The sequence below is a fragment of the Leptopilina boulardi genome, unplaced genomic scaffold (assembly GCF_019393585.1).
Source record: "Leptopilina boulardi isolate dan_hultmark-lab unplaced genomic scaffold, ZJU_Lbou_2.1 LbouV2_132, whole genome shotgun sequence".
Lineage (NCBI taxonomy): Eukaryota > Metazoa > Arthropoda > Insecta > Hymenoptera > Figitidae > Leptopilina > Leptopilina boulardi.
In genome coordinates, this window is record NW_026137677.1 from 40,110 (window position 1) to 55,706 (window position 15,597).

General features: G+C 21.1%; 1 protein-coding gene across 2 annotated transcripts; it reads right to left on the reverse strand.

Moving 5' to 3' along the window:
• Nucleotides 1-4,039: 4,039 nt before the first annotated feature.
• Nucleotides 4,040-15,388, reverse strand: LOC127291333 (vacuolar protein sorting-associated protein 51 homolog). 2 transcript variants are annotated; one of them, XM_051320406.1, is made up of 10 exons: nucleotides 15,221-15,388; nucleotides 15,006-15,140; nucleotides 14,690-14,911; nucleotides 10,824-11,419; nucleotides 9,792-10,005; nucleotides 8,716-8,940; nucleotides 8,148-8,482; nucleotides 5,986-6,163; nucleotides 4,431-4,543; nucleotides 4,040-4,336 (listed from the first exon to the last, which is right to left on the reverse strand). In XM_051320406.1, the coding sequence occupies exons 1-10, from the start codon at nucleotides 15,299-15,301 to the stop codon at nucleotides 4,225-4,227; spliced, it is 2,211 nt and encodes a 736-aa protein (XP_051176363.1). In that variant the 5' UTR covers nucleotides 15,302-15,388; the 3' UTR covers nucleotides 4,040-4,224. The 2 variants fall into 2 exon arrangements, with proteins under 2 accessions (XP_051176363.1, XP_051176362.1); XM_051320405.1 differs by having other exon boundaries at nucleotides 4,041-4,336; nucleotides 5,986-6,166.
• Between the last annotated feature and the right edge of the window lie 209 nt (nucleotides 15,389-15,597).

Below are 15,597 nucleotides of genomic sequence, written 5' to 3' on the forward strand. Positions count from 1 at the left end.
ATTTGTAATGACAAAAAAGAATTATTAAATAATAATAATTAAAATATTTTAATAGATAAATTGATAAAAAATTGATTTGTTAAAAAGTGGTCAATTTAATTTTGATAAATTTTAATTATATTTTTAAAAAAATAATTAATTACTGCTAAAGACATTTTTCTCTGGATATGTTCAATTATTATTTTATTATTATATAATTATTTATTAAGTATGTATTACTGTTATTATCTTCGAGTATGGAATAGATGTTAAATTTTGATTTATCAATTTGATAATTGTTTTTTAATTTTTTTTTTTTTTTTTTTTTTTTTTTTTTTATTATTATGAGAAAATGAAAGTATTTATTTGGTGTGATAATTTGAGGGTGATTCTTGTGGATTTTTCATTGAAATTCATTTGGTTCTCGACATAGCCTCGAGAGTAATTTAGAAGACTTTATTAAATTGGGTAGCAAGCGGTGCGTAGGCTTACGGGCTACGCCGGATACTCGGAGAATGAATCTCATCCAACGAGAGAGGAAGTTTGAATTAACTGAAGCCGCGCCAAGGGGGTACTACGTGAAACACGAGCTGTATCCTTTTTTATTTCATATATATATTTTTTTATTTAAAAAAAAGTCTTTGTAGCATTTCATATTTTTATTGAATATTCGTTTGTATATAATTTTTTAAAAATTATTAATTGTTTTTCTTTCAGAAATCTGTTAATAGCTGATAATATTTAAAAAAAATAAAATAATAATCTTTCAACACATTTTTGAAATTATTCGAAATATTTTCAAAATTTCTACTTTTGTATAATTCCAGAATTGTCATTCAAGTTATAGAAAATCTTAAAAATGGAAAATAAACGACGTGAATTTATAGTTGAGGAGAAAATTTTCAAAAGTTGATAATTTTTTAAAAAAGAGGAGATAAATGCAGATTTAATATATTAAAGACGTCACTAATCGATCTGTCACTGTTGAATTTAGGAAAAAACATTTTTTTAAACAAAGAAATTTCAATTTTAAAACATATCTGGCTTTGACCAAGATAATTTATAATTATAATTTTTCTTTTTGCTAGAAAAAATTAGCAAAACCTTAAAATTCTCCAAAGATTTTAATTTAAGAGTATACGTGGGAACCTCCCACGTGATCTAGCATGGAAAAATGTGTTTTAGTAGTATCCATCTTACTCTAAAATGAAAAAAGATTTTTTTCTAAAATTTTGAGATTCTTTGGGATGATAGATTTTTTGGTACAATGCATCTTGCTGTTCTCCGAAAAATACATAATTTTGCTTTAAATTATTCAGCAAAAGATATAGTCCTAGAAATATGATTTTTTTTTGATAAATTAAACCTTCAAGTAAAAAATTTTTAAAGTTCAATATAAATAAAAATAATTGAAATTATAATAAATTAATAAAATAGAATTAAATATGAAATTTAGAATTATAATTACAAAATATTTTGAATATATCGACGCGATTTTGGGATTTTATTACCTCTTTATACCTACATTCCGAGATTTTTGTTTATATTGAAATACAAAGGTTATCTTAAATTAAAGGTCATATAACAATTTTGGGATGGTAAATCCTAAAGGTAATTAAATCAGTTGCGATTCGTGTATTAACCTGTTAAGACGTTGTCAACGTGAGTGTAAATTTTGTAATTTCTAAATAAGAATTTAGTTCTGTATTTTTTTACCAGGAGTGTACGAAATTCTTAAAATCGCAATCGATTAAATTTTTAGAAAAAATATTTTATTTTTTAATTTAAAAACATGGTTTCCGCTATGTTTAAAAAATTTTAAATCGCCTGTGTTTCTAGCACATTTTATCATATGACACATCAGTTGCAGACTAAGGTTAGACATATATTATTTTTTTACAAGTATTAAATAATAATTTTATGTAATTGTTTTTCTACTAAGAAATTTTTAAATATTACATTAATTTTTTTTTTAAACAGTTGCAACGATATTTATTTATTTAATTGCGTTTTAAAGGTGCGATAGTTTTTTTTTTTGTTAGTATTACATTTTGAAATGAAGAAAATAATTTTTGCTATTTTGTAAAAGCAAATTATTGCGCTTTTATTATTTTTTATAAAAACGAAAAAAAATCGGTTTTCTTTTTCCAAATTGAGAAAATTGTTTTTTTTTTTTTTTGTTAATTTTATCAAATATACTAGAATTACAATGAAACCGTTTATGGAAGAAAACTGTCTCAATAGATAGTATAGAGGATTAGATATGAACAAAAATAGACGAGCAGTGATGTAAAATTAATCTTAAAAATTGAATGATACATTCAAAAGTCCAATGTGTGTTAGAGTGTTAAGGATGATTATTAAAATCATTTGACCTCACTATAAATACCATATTTCTATTCTTAATGGTTTTACTTTAATCGGGTATAAAAAGAGTGAAAGACTTATTTATCTTGTTGAAGAAAGAGGGAGATGACGAAGAAAAGTATGTGACTCCATGACATTTAAATTATATACTCTGACACTGTATTCAACCCCTGGTACCTCGACCTGCGTGGGAGGTCGAGACAGACGTACCAAAGTATCAAACAATTTTACAGGAAGCGTAGACATAATTTTTAATTGCTATTAAATTTCGATTCCAGGCCTCGGATCGACTTTAAAGCACCAAAAAAAAAGTCGTTTTAGTTGATTTATATTTTAAAAAATATCGAAAAAGTCGATTTTTCTTATTTTAACAAAATTTAATTGGTTCATCAATATTTTACTTTAAATAACTAATTTTATTAGATATATTAGATTTATTTTATTAATTCTGTAATGAGAATAATTCTATAATGAATATTATCAAGAAAATTTATTTCGAAATCGAACTAATTGTAAGTCAAATTTTCAAAATTTTATTTAAGTACGACAAATTTCTATAAAAAAATTCTTAAAGTTCCATTTTTTAAATTTTTTCAAGTCTGATTTAATCAATTTATTCGAATTTAAAATTTTGTCATAGTTTTTAGTTTTTTTTCTTTTTAGTAGTAGTAGTATTTTATTCTTGTATACTATGTACATAGTTTAAACATTTTCAAATCCCTTACATAAATATAAATTATGTATAAATAATTTTAAATTTAATAAAAAAAAAAAAAATTTTTTTCATAGTTTTTAATTTTGATGGTCAAAAAAAATTTCAGGCAATATTTAATCAAGTTTTACAGATTTTTAAATAATAACTTTAGAAGAGTTTTGAAATTTTTAGAAATAATTGAATTTCAAAAGATTTTTTGAATTTTCAGACAATAATTAAATTTTACAGAACTAAAAATAATTTATCAAATAATTTTAGATAACATTTATTAAAAGCAATTGAATTTTTAAAGATTTGTAATTTTGATTTTTGAAAGTAATTGAACTTCAAGTGATTTTTAATTTAAAATTTTTTTTATTATTTCACTAAAAAATTTATTAAAAATCGCAGACAAAAATAAAATAATTAAAAAACTTTTTAATTCAAAAATGCTTTCAGATAATTGAATTTTTGAAGAATATTTTAAAAATCATAAAAAATAATTAAATTTTAAGTGATTTTGAATTTAAAATTTTTGGTAATTTTTTAAAATTATAAACAATTATTAAATTTCATAAAAATTTTTTAATTGAAAAATAGTTTAAGATAATTGAATTTGTGAACAATTTCATTAAAATTATTTAAAAAAAAAAATTAATTTAGTGAAGAATTTAGGATTACAGGTCATTCGCCCGAATCCACTCACCCGAATGTACATTCGCCCGAATGCAAAATTCCCGAATTTTTTTTGCCCGAATACATTTACCCGAAAAATTTGTTAAATAATTGAAATAAAGAATATCTGAAGAAGATCTGCATTGTATAGTGAAAAAACGTATTTTGTTTAAAAATTTTTTTTAAAAAATATAAAAAAAAAGACAAAAAAGTCTCATTTTGTTAAAATAAGTCGAATAAAAATCGTATTTTTGAAAAAAAAAAGTCGGAAAAAGTTGTATAATCCGAGGCCTGCGATTCATTTATAATTTCCCAAAACTGAAAATATCTTTTTTTCTTTAAAATTGCATTTCTTATTTATTTAACGTAATTTTATAAATATAATTGTTTTAAATATAAATTTCTATTTACAATATTTTTAAATGTACAATCATTTAAAAAAAATTGTTTTATAGGGATAAATATTTGAAAATTTAATAGTAATATATAATATTAATTCTAGTGGACAGTTAAATTAATTTCTCGCAGATTATATCAACGACACTTGGTTCCATGAGGACAGCTTCTAGGCATCTGTGTGCGGCGCTTTCTAAAATTTCATCAAGCAAAAAGTACACCAAACTGAAAATAAAAGAGAATTTTTTTTTTTTTTTTTTTTTTAGAAATTTTTTTGAAAATTAATTAACAAACGTATAGAGGAAAATAAAAATATTACTTTTCATCGGCAACAAATCTCCATAAATATAATTGCAGATAATGTGTATCTACTTGAATTTGTTGTAATCCATATTTACTAAAAGTTCGTAATCTGACGCATTCGAGGAAAGTCTGAAACAGTGGGGAAAAATCTTTTAAAATTTAATCATTAACAAAAAATTTAACTTATAAACTTCAAAAATTTAATTAATTAAAAGAAATTTAACAAATTTCTCCGAAATTTCAATTATTAGCAAAAGATGTAAAACATCTACATGTAAAACATGTAGCATCAATGAAATAAATCTTATCTATCTTTAATTATTAGCAAAAAAATTTTAATTAAAAATTCTTTAAAACTCAATTATTGTTAAAAATTAAAAAAAAAATCTTCAGGAACTCAAATTTACAAAAAATTTCAAATCTTCTGAAAAATTAATTCTAAAAATCTTAACAGGAACTATTCGAAAATTTAAGTATTTATCAATGTTTATCTAAAATTCTTCGTCAAATCAATAATTTTTCAGTAATAATAATAATAATAATAATAATAATAATAATAATAATAATAATAGTTTTTCAAGAATTTGATTGTTTAAAGAAATTTTTAATTAAATAATGTCTAAAATTTAATGATTTTTGTAATTCCTAATTCAAGTCTTTTTCTCGGTTTTTTCCTAGTTTTAAAAAAAAATTTCAAGGTTTTTAAATTGAGATTTTATCACATAATTATAAATTAGTATTAAAACGAGGCTTATTTTAAGTGTTAAACAAGAATCTAGTATTTAAAACGATAATCATTTTGTTTAATATCGTTTTAAAGTTATAATTTTTTGTTTAATGTCGTTTATTTTTATACTATAAAAATTGCGTTGAAAAACCTAAGATTTGACTTAAAATTTCAAAAAAAAAAAAAATCTTTTTTATGGTCTATATAACAATAAGCGTAAAAGAAAATTGAAATTTTTTTTTTAAATATTTGAGAAATTAAAAAAAGTTTTAACAGAAATACTCTTGTTTCTATTTAAAAAAAAAAAAATTAACATTTGCGCTGTATTGTTACTTGTAATCTATTGTGACGTAAATTATTTTTTGAAAAAATTCAAATTTTACCAAAAATTTCGAAAGAAAATATTTAATATTTAGGACAATTAATCACAAGTTTCAATTTAAAAGAAAAGCAAAATGCGAATTTAAAAAAATAATTTCAAGGTAGAATTAAAAATTTAAAGCGAATTCACGGTTTTTTCTAAATTCACGTTGTTTTAAATTCCCTGACTTGTGGCAACCCTGTAATTATAAAAATGTGAAATAAAAAGAAATTTAATATTAAAAAAAAGAAGATATATATAAAATATTATCCTGTAGAATTGGTGCAACGTGAATCGAAATTTTAGTCGCGACAAAATAATGTTATCTCCACGATACAAAGTGGATAATGATCAGGTTATTTTGTCATTGTGCAGCATCTGCACCGATTATGGTATCATCACTGCCAAAAGTTGAATGTGACGCAAAATATAGTTTTTCAAACGAGAACTCATTTAAGCAAGTGTTTAATGAACGTTTATTACCTTCAAACTAATTTTGATAATTCCCGTTAAAATTGAAGCTTTATTAAATTGAACAGATGAGAAAATTTCAATCCTTTCTGAGAATAATTTGTGAATATTCGTCATCAACGATGAATCCAAATGACTCGATGTGAATGATGACCAATTTGAACGAAACTGATGTCTCGAAGTGGTACTACTACTGAAATTTAAATTACAGAAAAATTTATAAGATTAGGAAAAGAAAAATTAATTATTCAGTATAAAGAAAAAAAAATGTATATAAATAATTTAGTATAAAGCAGGGTTCACAGTGTTTTCCTTTTTTTTTCTCTCTATTTTAAAAAATTCCCCCTTTTTTTCACTCATTTCCCCTAGTTTATGTGGAAACTCGAATAATGGGATATTTCATAAAAATTAAAATTTGAACAAAAAAATTGCAAGCCTCGGATTGCACGACTTTCTCGATTTTTTTCAAGGAATGCGACTATTTCGACTTATTTTTATAAAATGAAACTTTTTCGCCATTTTTGAATAAAAATATACTTTAAATTTACGAAAATTTTGATTAAAAATCTCCTGAAACTCCTTTTTTTTAAAAAAAATTGTAACTGCAACTATTTTAAAATTTAATAATTTTTCAAATTTTTAACTTAAATTCTTTGTTGAATTAATTATTTCTGACAACCTTAATCAAAGTCTTCAAAAATTCCATTAATTAACATATTTCTCAATTAAAATTTTTTTTAAATTCAATTATCTTCTGAACTTTGTAAAAAATCTTCCTCAATTCAAATTTACCAAAATTCTTTTTGTATATTTTCTGAAATTTTAATTATATCAGAAAAACTTAAATATACCTCTTCCAAATTCAATTACTTCCAAAATTTGTATCTAAAATTTTTCGCTAAATTAATTATTTCAATCATTTTAATTCAAATTTTTTAAAAATTCAATTTTTTTTTTATTAGAAATTCTTTAAAATTCAATTAATTTTTAAAATTTTGTCAATAATTTTCAGTAATTCAAATTTACAACAATAAATTAATTTTTTTTTTTTTTTAATAATATTTTAATCAATTTCTTTGAAAATTTAATTATTTAAAATATTTGCCAAAATTCTGAATTCGAATAATTTGTACAATTACTTGGAATTTTTTCTTCGTTTAAAGTAACGTTAAATTATTATTTTTCAAAATTTGCCCTGCTGAATTGAAATCTTGAAAATTTGTCATATGTACTTTAATTCTTGAAGTAAAAAAAAAAAAGTTTATGGAAATGTTCCTGTAAAAAATTCTTATTATAGAATTAGAAAAAATTTATTTAATTTCTAATAATTAATATTAATATATAATAATGAAATATTTATTAACTAATAAAATTTATTAAAAATAAAAAATATTGACTTTTTCCGATTTTTGTTGTAATGAAAATCGACTTCTTTCTATATCTAAAGTCAATCCAAGGCCTGAATTAGGAAAATTGGAATTCTTTTTTTAACAGAAAATTAATTTTAAAATTGAATTTAAACAAATTTAATTTAAATAAATTAAAAATTTTAGTTTCCTTGAAAAATATGAATAAAATCAAGTTTTATTTATTTTACAAGACGGTTTTTTGTTTGATAAAATGAAAAATTATTTGCATTTTTCAAGAAAAAAATTAGTTTAGAAGTAATTTTCATTCTGCGGAAAATTAATTTTAAAATATGTTTAAAAAATAAAAAAAAGCGTTTATTTATTAGATGTATGCAATTCAAATTTTTATAAAACATTTAAAATGACATTAAAACAAACAAAAAAAAATTACTATACTTGGAAAATTTTTCCTTTAAATCTCACTTTTATTTATAAATTTATCATCTTTTAAAAAATTTGGAAAAAAATGTTGGTTTCTATACTTTCTATGTTTTAAGATGTTTTTTATTCATCAAAAAAATGGGTGGTCTCAAAATTTTCACCGGTAATTTAATTTAAAAAAACTTTAAAGCATTTTTAGTTAAGGAAAATATACATTTAGATTTTACCCTATTTTTCCCCTTTTTTCAAATAAAATTTCTCCTATTCCTATTTTCTTTTAGAAAATTTTATTCTGTAAAGCCTGATAAAGAGTATAAAGTAGAATTAAAAAGAAAAGAAATTGAAATAAAGAAAGCAAATTTGAAAAAATTGCATGAAAAAAACCTGTGAGCTTTTCTACTGCTATCGCTACTTCTGTCCATTTGAACATCTGAATCTTCATAGAGGGCAGTAACTTGAGATTCAATTGCCGTAATATCCTCAACAATTCGTTTCATAACGGCCCTCACATTACGTGGTTCAAGTGTATGTAACCAATCTCTAGTTTCAATAGATTTTCTCAACATTTGTGAAACGGCTAAGCCTTGAAGACGAACATAATGATTCAATAATGTTTGAGCAGCATTTTGGAAATTTTCACAAATTTCACTCTCTGGAGTTATAATATTACCAGTGCCAGAGTATTCTTCAACACTGAACATTTCATCAGCAGCAGCAAGCTAAAAAAAAAATATTTAATTAATTAAAATTATTAAAAATATAATTTTAATTCTATTTTTCTACAGGAAAAAAAATATAAATTTGAAAAAAATTAAATATTACTGGATATTAAAATTCAAATAAAATATCAATATGTACTTTTAGATGAAGATATAAGAGATTTTTTTTTAATTTGATAGTGTAGAAATATTTATTTAAAACAAATGAATGAAATAAAATGAAAAATATTTACCAAATAATTAACGCTGTTGTCTTTAAATTCCAAGCACATTTTGCTCAATAGTAACAATAATGTTGGAGGGAATTTAGGAATGTCAGATCCAGTACAAAATCCACTTGCCGTCGCTGTTAAATGATGTAAAAATCCAACAACTAAACTTTCTCTCACTTCGTCTACACAAAAGCTTTGAAGAAATTGTGGCTTTAAACTAAATGACAAATCTGATTGTAGAAATACCTAAAAAATTAAAAATTTTCCTTTTAATTCTTTGATAATAATATTGCAATTAAATTATATTTTTGTCGTTAATTTTTATATTTTTATTGTATTTCTAAACTTTTTTTTGTTAAAGAACATTAAAATGAATATTAATATTAATATCTCGTACATTGTAATTAAATAAATAAATAAATATTCAGGCTCTGGATTAAATTTAAAAAACACAAAAAAAATTGCATTACAATTACCGTAAATTACAAATAAATAAATAATCAGAAATCGTAAAAAATTTATATTTTTAATTTTTAATAATTAATCAAAATAATTCTTAAACGAATTTTTAACGGAACCGATGATATTTAAAATACTTTCTCATTTATGATAAAAGTGTAAAAAAAAATTCAGTTCTTTATCTATGTAAAAGCTTGAGTTTTGAAAATTATTCTAATTTAGATTTTTGGGCAAAATTTTTAAAACGAAATAAAAACAATTTTCATTTTTAAACAGATTTACAAAATAATTGTTTAAATTGTAAATAAATTGTAATAATTGTAATTTTTGAGTTAAAATAAATTTCAAGACTTAAAACAATTTTTTTTTTAAAGTCTAATTAAAAAATATATTTTCAAAAATTAGTCAACATTAATTATTTTTCTCTGTTAATATATATGTATTTTATAATTTCGATTTTAAATTAAAAAAAAATACTTTTCGAACTTAAAAAAGTAGATTCGCTTTACTATAACATAAAAATCGAATTTCTTTCCTTTAGTCGATAAAATCGCGACTTCGCACCCTGAATGTTAAAAAATGGAAATTTCTATTATCTAGAATTAGAATCATAAAAAAAAAATAACAAAATAACAAACCAAGAGATCTTGAAGTACGCCTTTGACTTTTTCAATAATTGGCATCACGAGTGTAGCTTGAAGTTCAGCTAATCCACCATCTCCTTCTTGAATTGTTTTTGTTGCAAGAATTTGTCTCACCTTGACTAAAGCTTCATTTAAATGTTGCTTCAATGAATGTAAATGATTACGACACTGTCTTCTTCCAGCGTTAATAACAATATCGACACTCGATCTAAAAAATTTTATCACAATCAAATTAATATTCATAAATTATTTTTTAAAAAAATAATATTAGTTGCTTTAAATTATCTTTTTTTTTTTCTCTAATTACGTCAGTGAAGTTTTTAACGTTATGATCAACTATTTAGAAGAAAAAATTTTTTTCTGTTCATAATATTATAATCTTTTGTCTAAAAAAAACAATTTTAAAACGTTTCTCGATAATTTTCAGAAAAAAAATTTCTAGGCAAAAAATTAATTATTTTCTAAAAGAAAAAAAAATATATTTTTTTTTTATAATAGTTACAAACTTCACCGACGTAATTAATGGAAAAAATAATAATTTTAAGAAAATGAAAAATTACATTTTCAACAATATGACAATTTACAAATCAATACGTGTCGGTGAAGTTCACAATGTTTATGATCAACGATTGAAAAAAAAAAAAAAAAAAAAAAAAAATTTTTATTCGAAAAATAATAATTAATTTTTCTTTTAAAAATTGATGGCCACGGATCGACTTTAAGGAATAAAAAAAAGTCGAAAAAATTGATTTTTTTATTTTAACAAAATTTAATTTGTTAATGAATATTTTTCTTTAAATAACTAATATATTAAATTCATTTTATTAATTCTATAATGAATATTATCAAGAAAATTTATTTCGAATATTTCATAATCGAATTAATTGTAAGAAAAATTTTCAAAATTTTATTTAAAATTATTATTCTAATAATAATAATTCTAATTTTATTCTAAATCATTAATATTATAATAAACGCATTGTGAACTTCATCGAAGTAAATAGTAAAATTTGATAAAATAGTTACCTAGCAAAATCAGTTTCACTGCAAAGTGAATTCATTGCTTGTAATCGTCTATGAAATCTATCGAGTGCTCTCACTAATATTGCCGTGTCTGTTACATCCTCAACACGTTTTCCAATTAATTCAAAATAATTTTTCATATTATTCATAATAAATGTATTTAAACGTGAAACAGCTTTTGTATCAAAATCATCACTAAATTCATTGTCATCAAGTGGCTGTCTATTTATAAACATATCATTATAAGATGCAACAATTAAACATAAATCGCTGAGAAATCCTGAACTTCCCATATCGACAAATTCAATAATATCATTTTCACACATATCACTAAGCAATTCCAATTGACCCGTTAATCTTATTTCGGCATATTTTAAAAATTCAGCACACAAAGAATCAGCTGGTTCATTTAATTGTAGAAGAAGATCAACACATTCAGTTAATAATTTTGTTGATGCATCTTTTTTATGAAATTGCGTACGTAATTTTGATTTTAATTCCTCAACTATTTCTTCGCAATCTGTTTGAATTCCTTGAAATGATGGCATATTTCCATATTGATTTAAAACACGTTGTGCATGCATATAATCCTGTACTGCCTATAATGCAAAATTTGCAATTTTTATTTTAAAATAATTTTCTTTTTTTAATATTGGTGAATTTCACCCTCTCAGGTTTATCACACTAATTTTTTTTTATTGAATTTGATTTGGCTGTTCTTTAGTAAATTAATATAATTAATTAATTATTTCAACAAAACAAATAAATATTTTTTCAACAATTTAAAAATCTACAAATACAAAAGAATTTTCAAAATTTTTGCAACTTTTTTTTTTTTACTGTTATTTAACTTTGGTTTTAATTAACCGATTTTAGATTTTCAAGAAAGAAATTTTTTATTTTAATCATATATTTCTGATTAAAATTAACATCGAAGAAAAAAAGTGAAAAGTACTTTTTCTTTTTAATAATTTCTATAAAATAATAAAAATCCATTTTTTAATAAACATCACCATTAATTTTTTTCAAAATTTTTACTAAATCTCTGAAACTCTTTGATTATTGAAAACTGTGTTTGTTTTTTTTAATAAACAGGATTGCCACAAGAATAAATTTTTTAATTTTAATTAGAAAAACGTGTTTTCATACTATATTTCACTGTTTTCACTAGATCAGGGATCATAGTACCTTTTTTAAAAATATGTAAAAAAGTGAATTATTTACCAAAAACAGATGACAAAAAGGTGAAAGAAAAATCAATTAACGTGAAACTTAACTAATTTGTATCCCATTTAAATTTTTAATCAATAATTGAAACATTAATAGTCAAAATTTGGGTAAATTGAATTTTCAATAAATTGAAACTTATATCAATCAAAAATTTGGATAAATTAACATTCGAATAATTCGAAAAATAGACCAATTAAAATTTGGACAAATTGAAATTAGAATAATTTGAAATTTAAATCAATTGAAATATCAATAAATTATAATTCGAATAATTTGAAACTTAAATCGATTAATCTTTAGATATATTGAATTTTCGTTAATTTTTCGTTTCGATCTATTGAATTTGCATATATATGGTAAATAAAAAATTAGAATTGATTGAAACTTGGATTACTTGAAATTTAAATTTCAATCAATTAAAATTTAAATCGAATACAATTTAATTAAATTGAAATTTGGATGAATTAAAATTTGAACAGATTTAAATTTGAAGTAAATTGAATTTTTTATTGATTAAATTGATGGTTGATTAGAATTAAAATAAATTTAATTTTAAATAAATTACAATTTTAATCAATAAATGCTCTAACTAATTTAAATTTATTGAAATTTGGCATAAATAATTTTGAAATTGATGAAATTTTTTTTTTCATAAATTCAAACTTGAGTCAATTAAATTATTTATGTAGAAAAGATAAAAATCTGTAATTTTGTATTTTCTAAATTAATACAAGTTTAAGAATATTAAACAAATTATTTTTCAACATTTCTGCGCATAAATTAATGTTTTTACATTGTAAGTTTAATAATTATATTTTAAATATTACATCCGCAAATTTAATTGAATCCTGAGAAAAGATTTTTTTTTAATTTCAGACAACAATTAAATTTTACAGAATTAAAAATAATTTATTAAATAATTTTAGATTACCTTTTTTTAAAAGTAATTAAAATTTTAAAGATTTACAATTTTTATTTTTGAAATTATCTTAACTTGAAGTGATTTTTAATTTAAAATTATTGATGATTTTTCTGTTACTAAAAAATGTAAGAAATTGCATAAAAAAATACAATAATTTAAAAATATTTGAAGTGAATAATGGTTTCAGATAATTGAATTTTCGAAGAATATTATAAAAATCATTAAAAATAATTAAATTTCAGAATTGAGTTATAATTGAATTTATTAAATTTCAAATAATTTTATATGTAAAATTTTATAAATAATTAAATTTTAAAAGCTTTTAAATTGAAAATTTTGAAAATAATTGAATTTCAAAAGATTTTGTGAAATTTCAGACAATTATTATAATAAGAGAATTTTTTAGTAATTTCTGTTGATGAAGAATTTATTAGAAATCACATACAAAAATTGAATTACAAAAATTTTTAATTGAAAAACACTTTCAGATAATTGAATTTTCGAAGAAAATCAAAATAAAATAAAAAAATAAAAGTTAAGGTTTCTAATTCCCATCATTGAAATTTGATTATTTTCAAACCTCCAAAAAGCTGAAATAAAAAAAAAAAACAATATTTATCATTGTTTTGTCACGGATTTTCCAAAAATCTCAAAATTTCAAGTAAATTGCTACTTCCTCGACTTGGAAGCAATTTTTCTCGTTTGATAATTATTTATTTCAATGCTAAAAGCCTTTTAAAAAACAGAAAAATTGCTTCCGAGGCGAGGTAATAGCAATTTACTTGAAATTTTGTAATTTCAAAATGATAAAACAATGATAAATATTGTTTTTTTTTTATTTCAAGTTTTGGAGGAGGGTTGAAAATAATCAAATTTCATTAATGAGAATTAGAATCCTTAACTTTTATTTTTTTTGTTAAATCAACGTTGGTAACTTCAGTTTCATAAACAAATTTCCATAAAAATTCTTAAAGTTCCATTTTTGTAATTTTTTGAAGTCTGATTTAAGCAATTTATTCGAATTTAAAATTTTATAATAATTTTTAATTTTGATGTTCATAAAAATTTCAGGCAATACTTAATCAAATTTTAAAGTTTTTTAAATAAACAAATTTTTTTTTTAAATAATAATTTTGAAAGAGTTAAAGTTGAAATTTTTAAAAATAATTTGAATTTCAAAAGATTTTGTTAATTTTCAGACAATAATTAAATTTTACAGAACTAAAAATAATTTAACAAATAATTTTAGATAAAATTTTTTTAAAAATTATTTGAATTTACAAAGATTTAAAATTTTGATTTTTAAAATTAATTGAACTTCAAGTGATGTTGAATTAAAAATTTTTGGTAATTTTATTTACTAATTTTTTTTTTTTTTTGAAATTCTAAACAATTATTAAGTTTTATAAAAATTTTAATTGAAAAATAGTTTTAAGATAATTGAATTTGTGAAGAATTTTATAAAAATTAATAAAAATAATTAATTTAGTGAAGAATTTTATTTAAAAATTTGTTAAATAATTGAAATAAAGAAGATCTGAAGAATATTTGCATTGTCCAATAAAAAAACGTATTTTGTTTAAAAATTTTGTAAAAAAAATGTAAAAAATTTTTTAAAAAAAGTCGAAAAAAGTTTGAAAAAATCGAAAAAGTCGTATAACCCAATGTCTGTATAGACAAATTATTTTGTACCTTTATAGATGAGAATTAAACAAACCTGATTATAATTTCCAGCATTCATTTTATCTTTGAGATTACTGGGCAATTTAAAAAGAAATTGTAATTTTTTCAATAAAGCATGAACGGACGATAATCGAGAAATTTGTTGACGTGTTCCATGTAATGTTGATGATATTTGCTCTGAAAATGAAGTGATACTTTCCATATTTTTAGCTAATAAATCCATACTTTCTTCCATTTGATTAAAATCACTCTTCATCTAAAAGAAAACATATAAATAAGGAAAAAATTATATAAAAGCATAAAATTTTCTTTTTTTTGTGCCGTAAATATGTCGGGAAACAAAAAATTACCTTTCGAATTGTATCCGTGGCTGATATAAATTTATTATAATTTTCATATACCAATGTTTGCATATCTGAATGTAAAATTTGTGTATTTTTTATTATTTCTGCCTCATGGTCCATTATTTGTTTAAGTGAACAATCCTTTTAAAAGAAAATTAATTAATTTATAAAATTATATTGATAAATTTAAACAAAATTTAAATAATATTTATTAACTAAACCTTTAATAATTTCTGCAAATACATATCATGATTAAAATTCTGTCCATTTAAATCGAACGTATTATTTATATTATCTGTCATTGTGAATTTTTTGTTTACAAAACTAATTTTTTTGACAGATATTTACGATACACTTCCCACAGTCCCACTTCTGTCACTTCACTTTGTATATATGTATTGTATTTTGGTTGATTGGTGGCGTTTTAAAAAATGCGGGTAAATTTGAATATGACTATTAATTTTTGAAAAAATAAAATACTAAGATGAAACTAATTTTATTATTTACAGTGATTTTGCAATTTTAAATTTGACAATAAAATCTAGATTTTTTATTTAGAATTAAAAAAATATTAATAAATTTCGAAGAATCCATTACA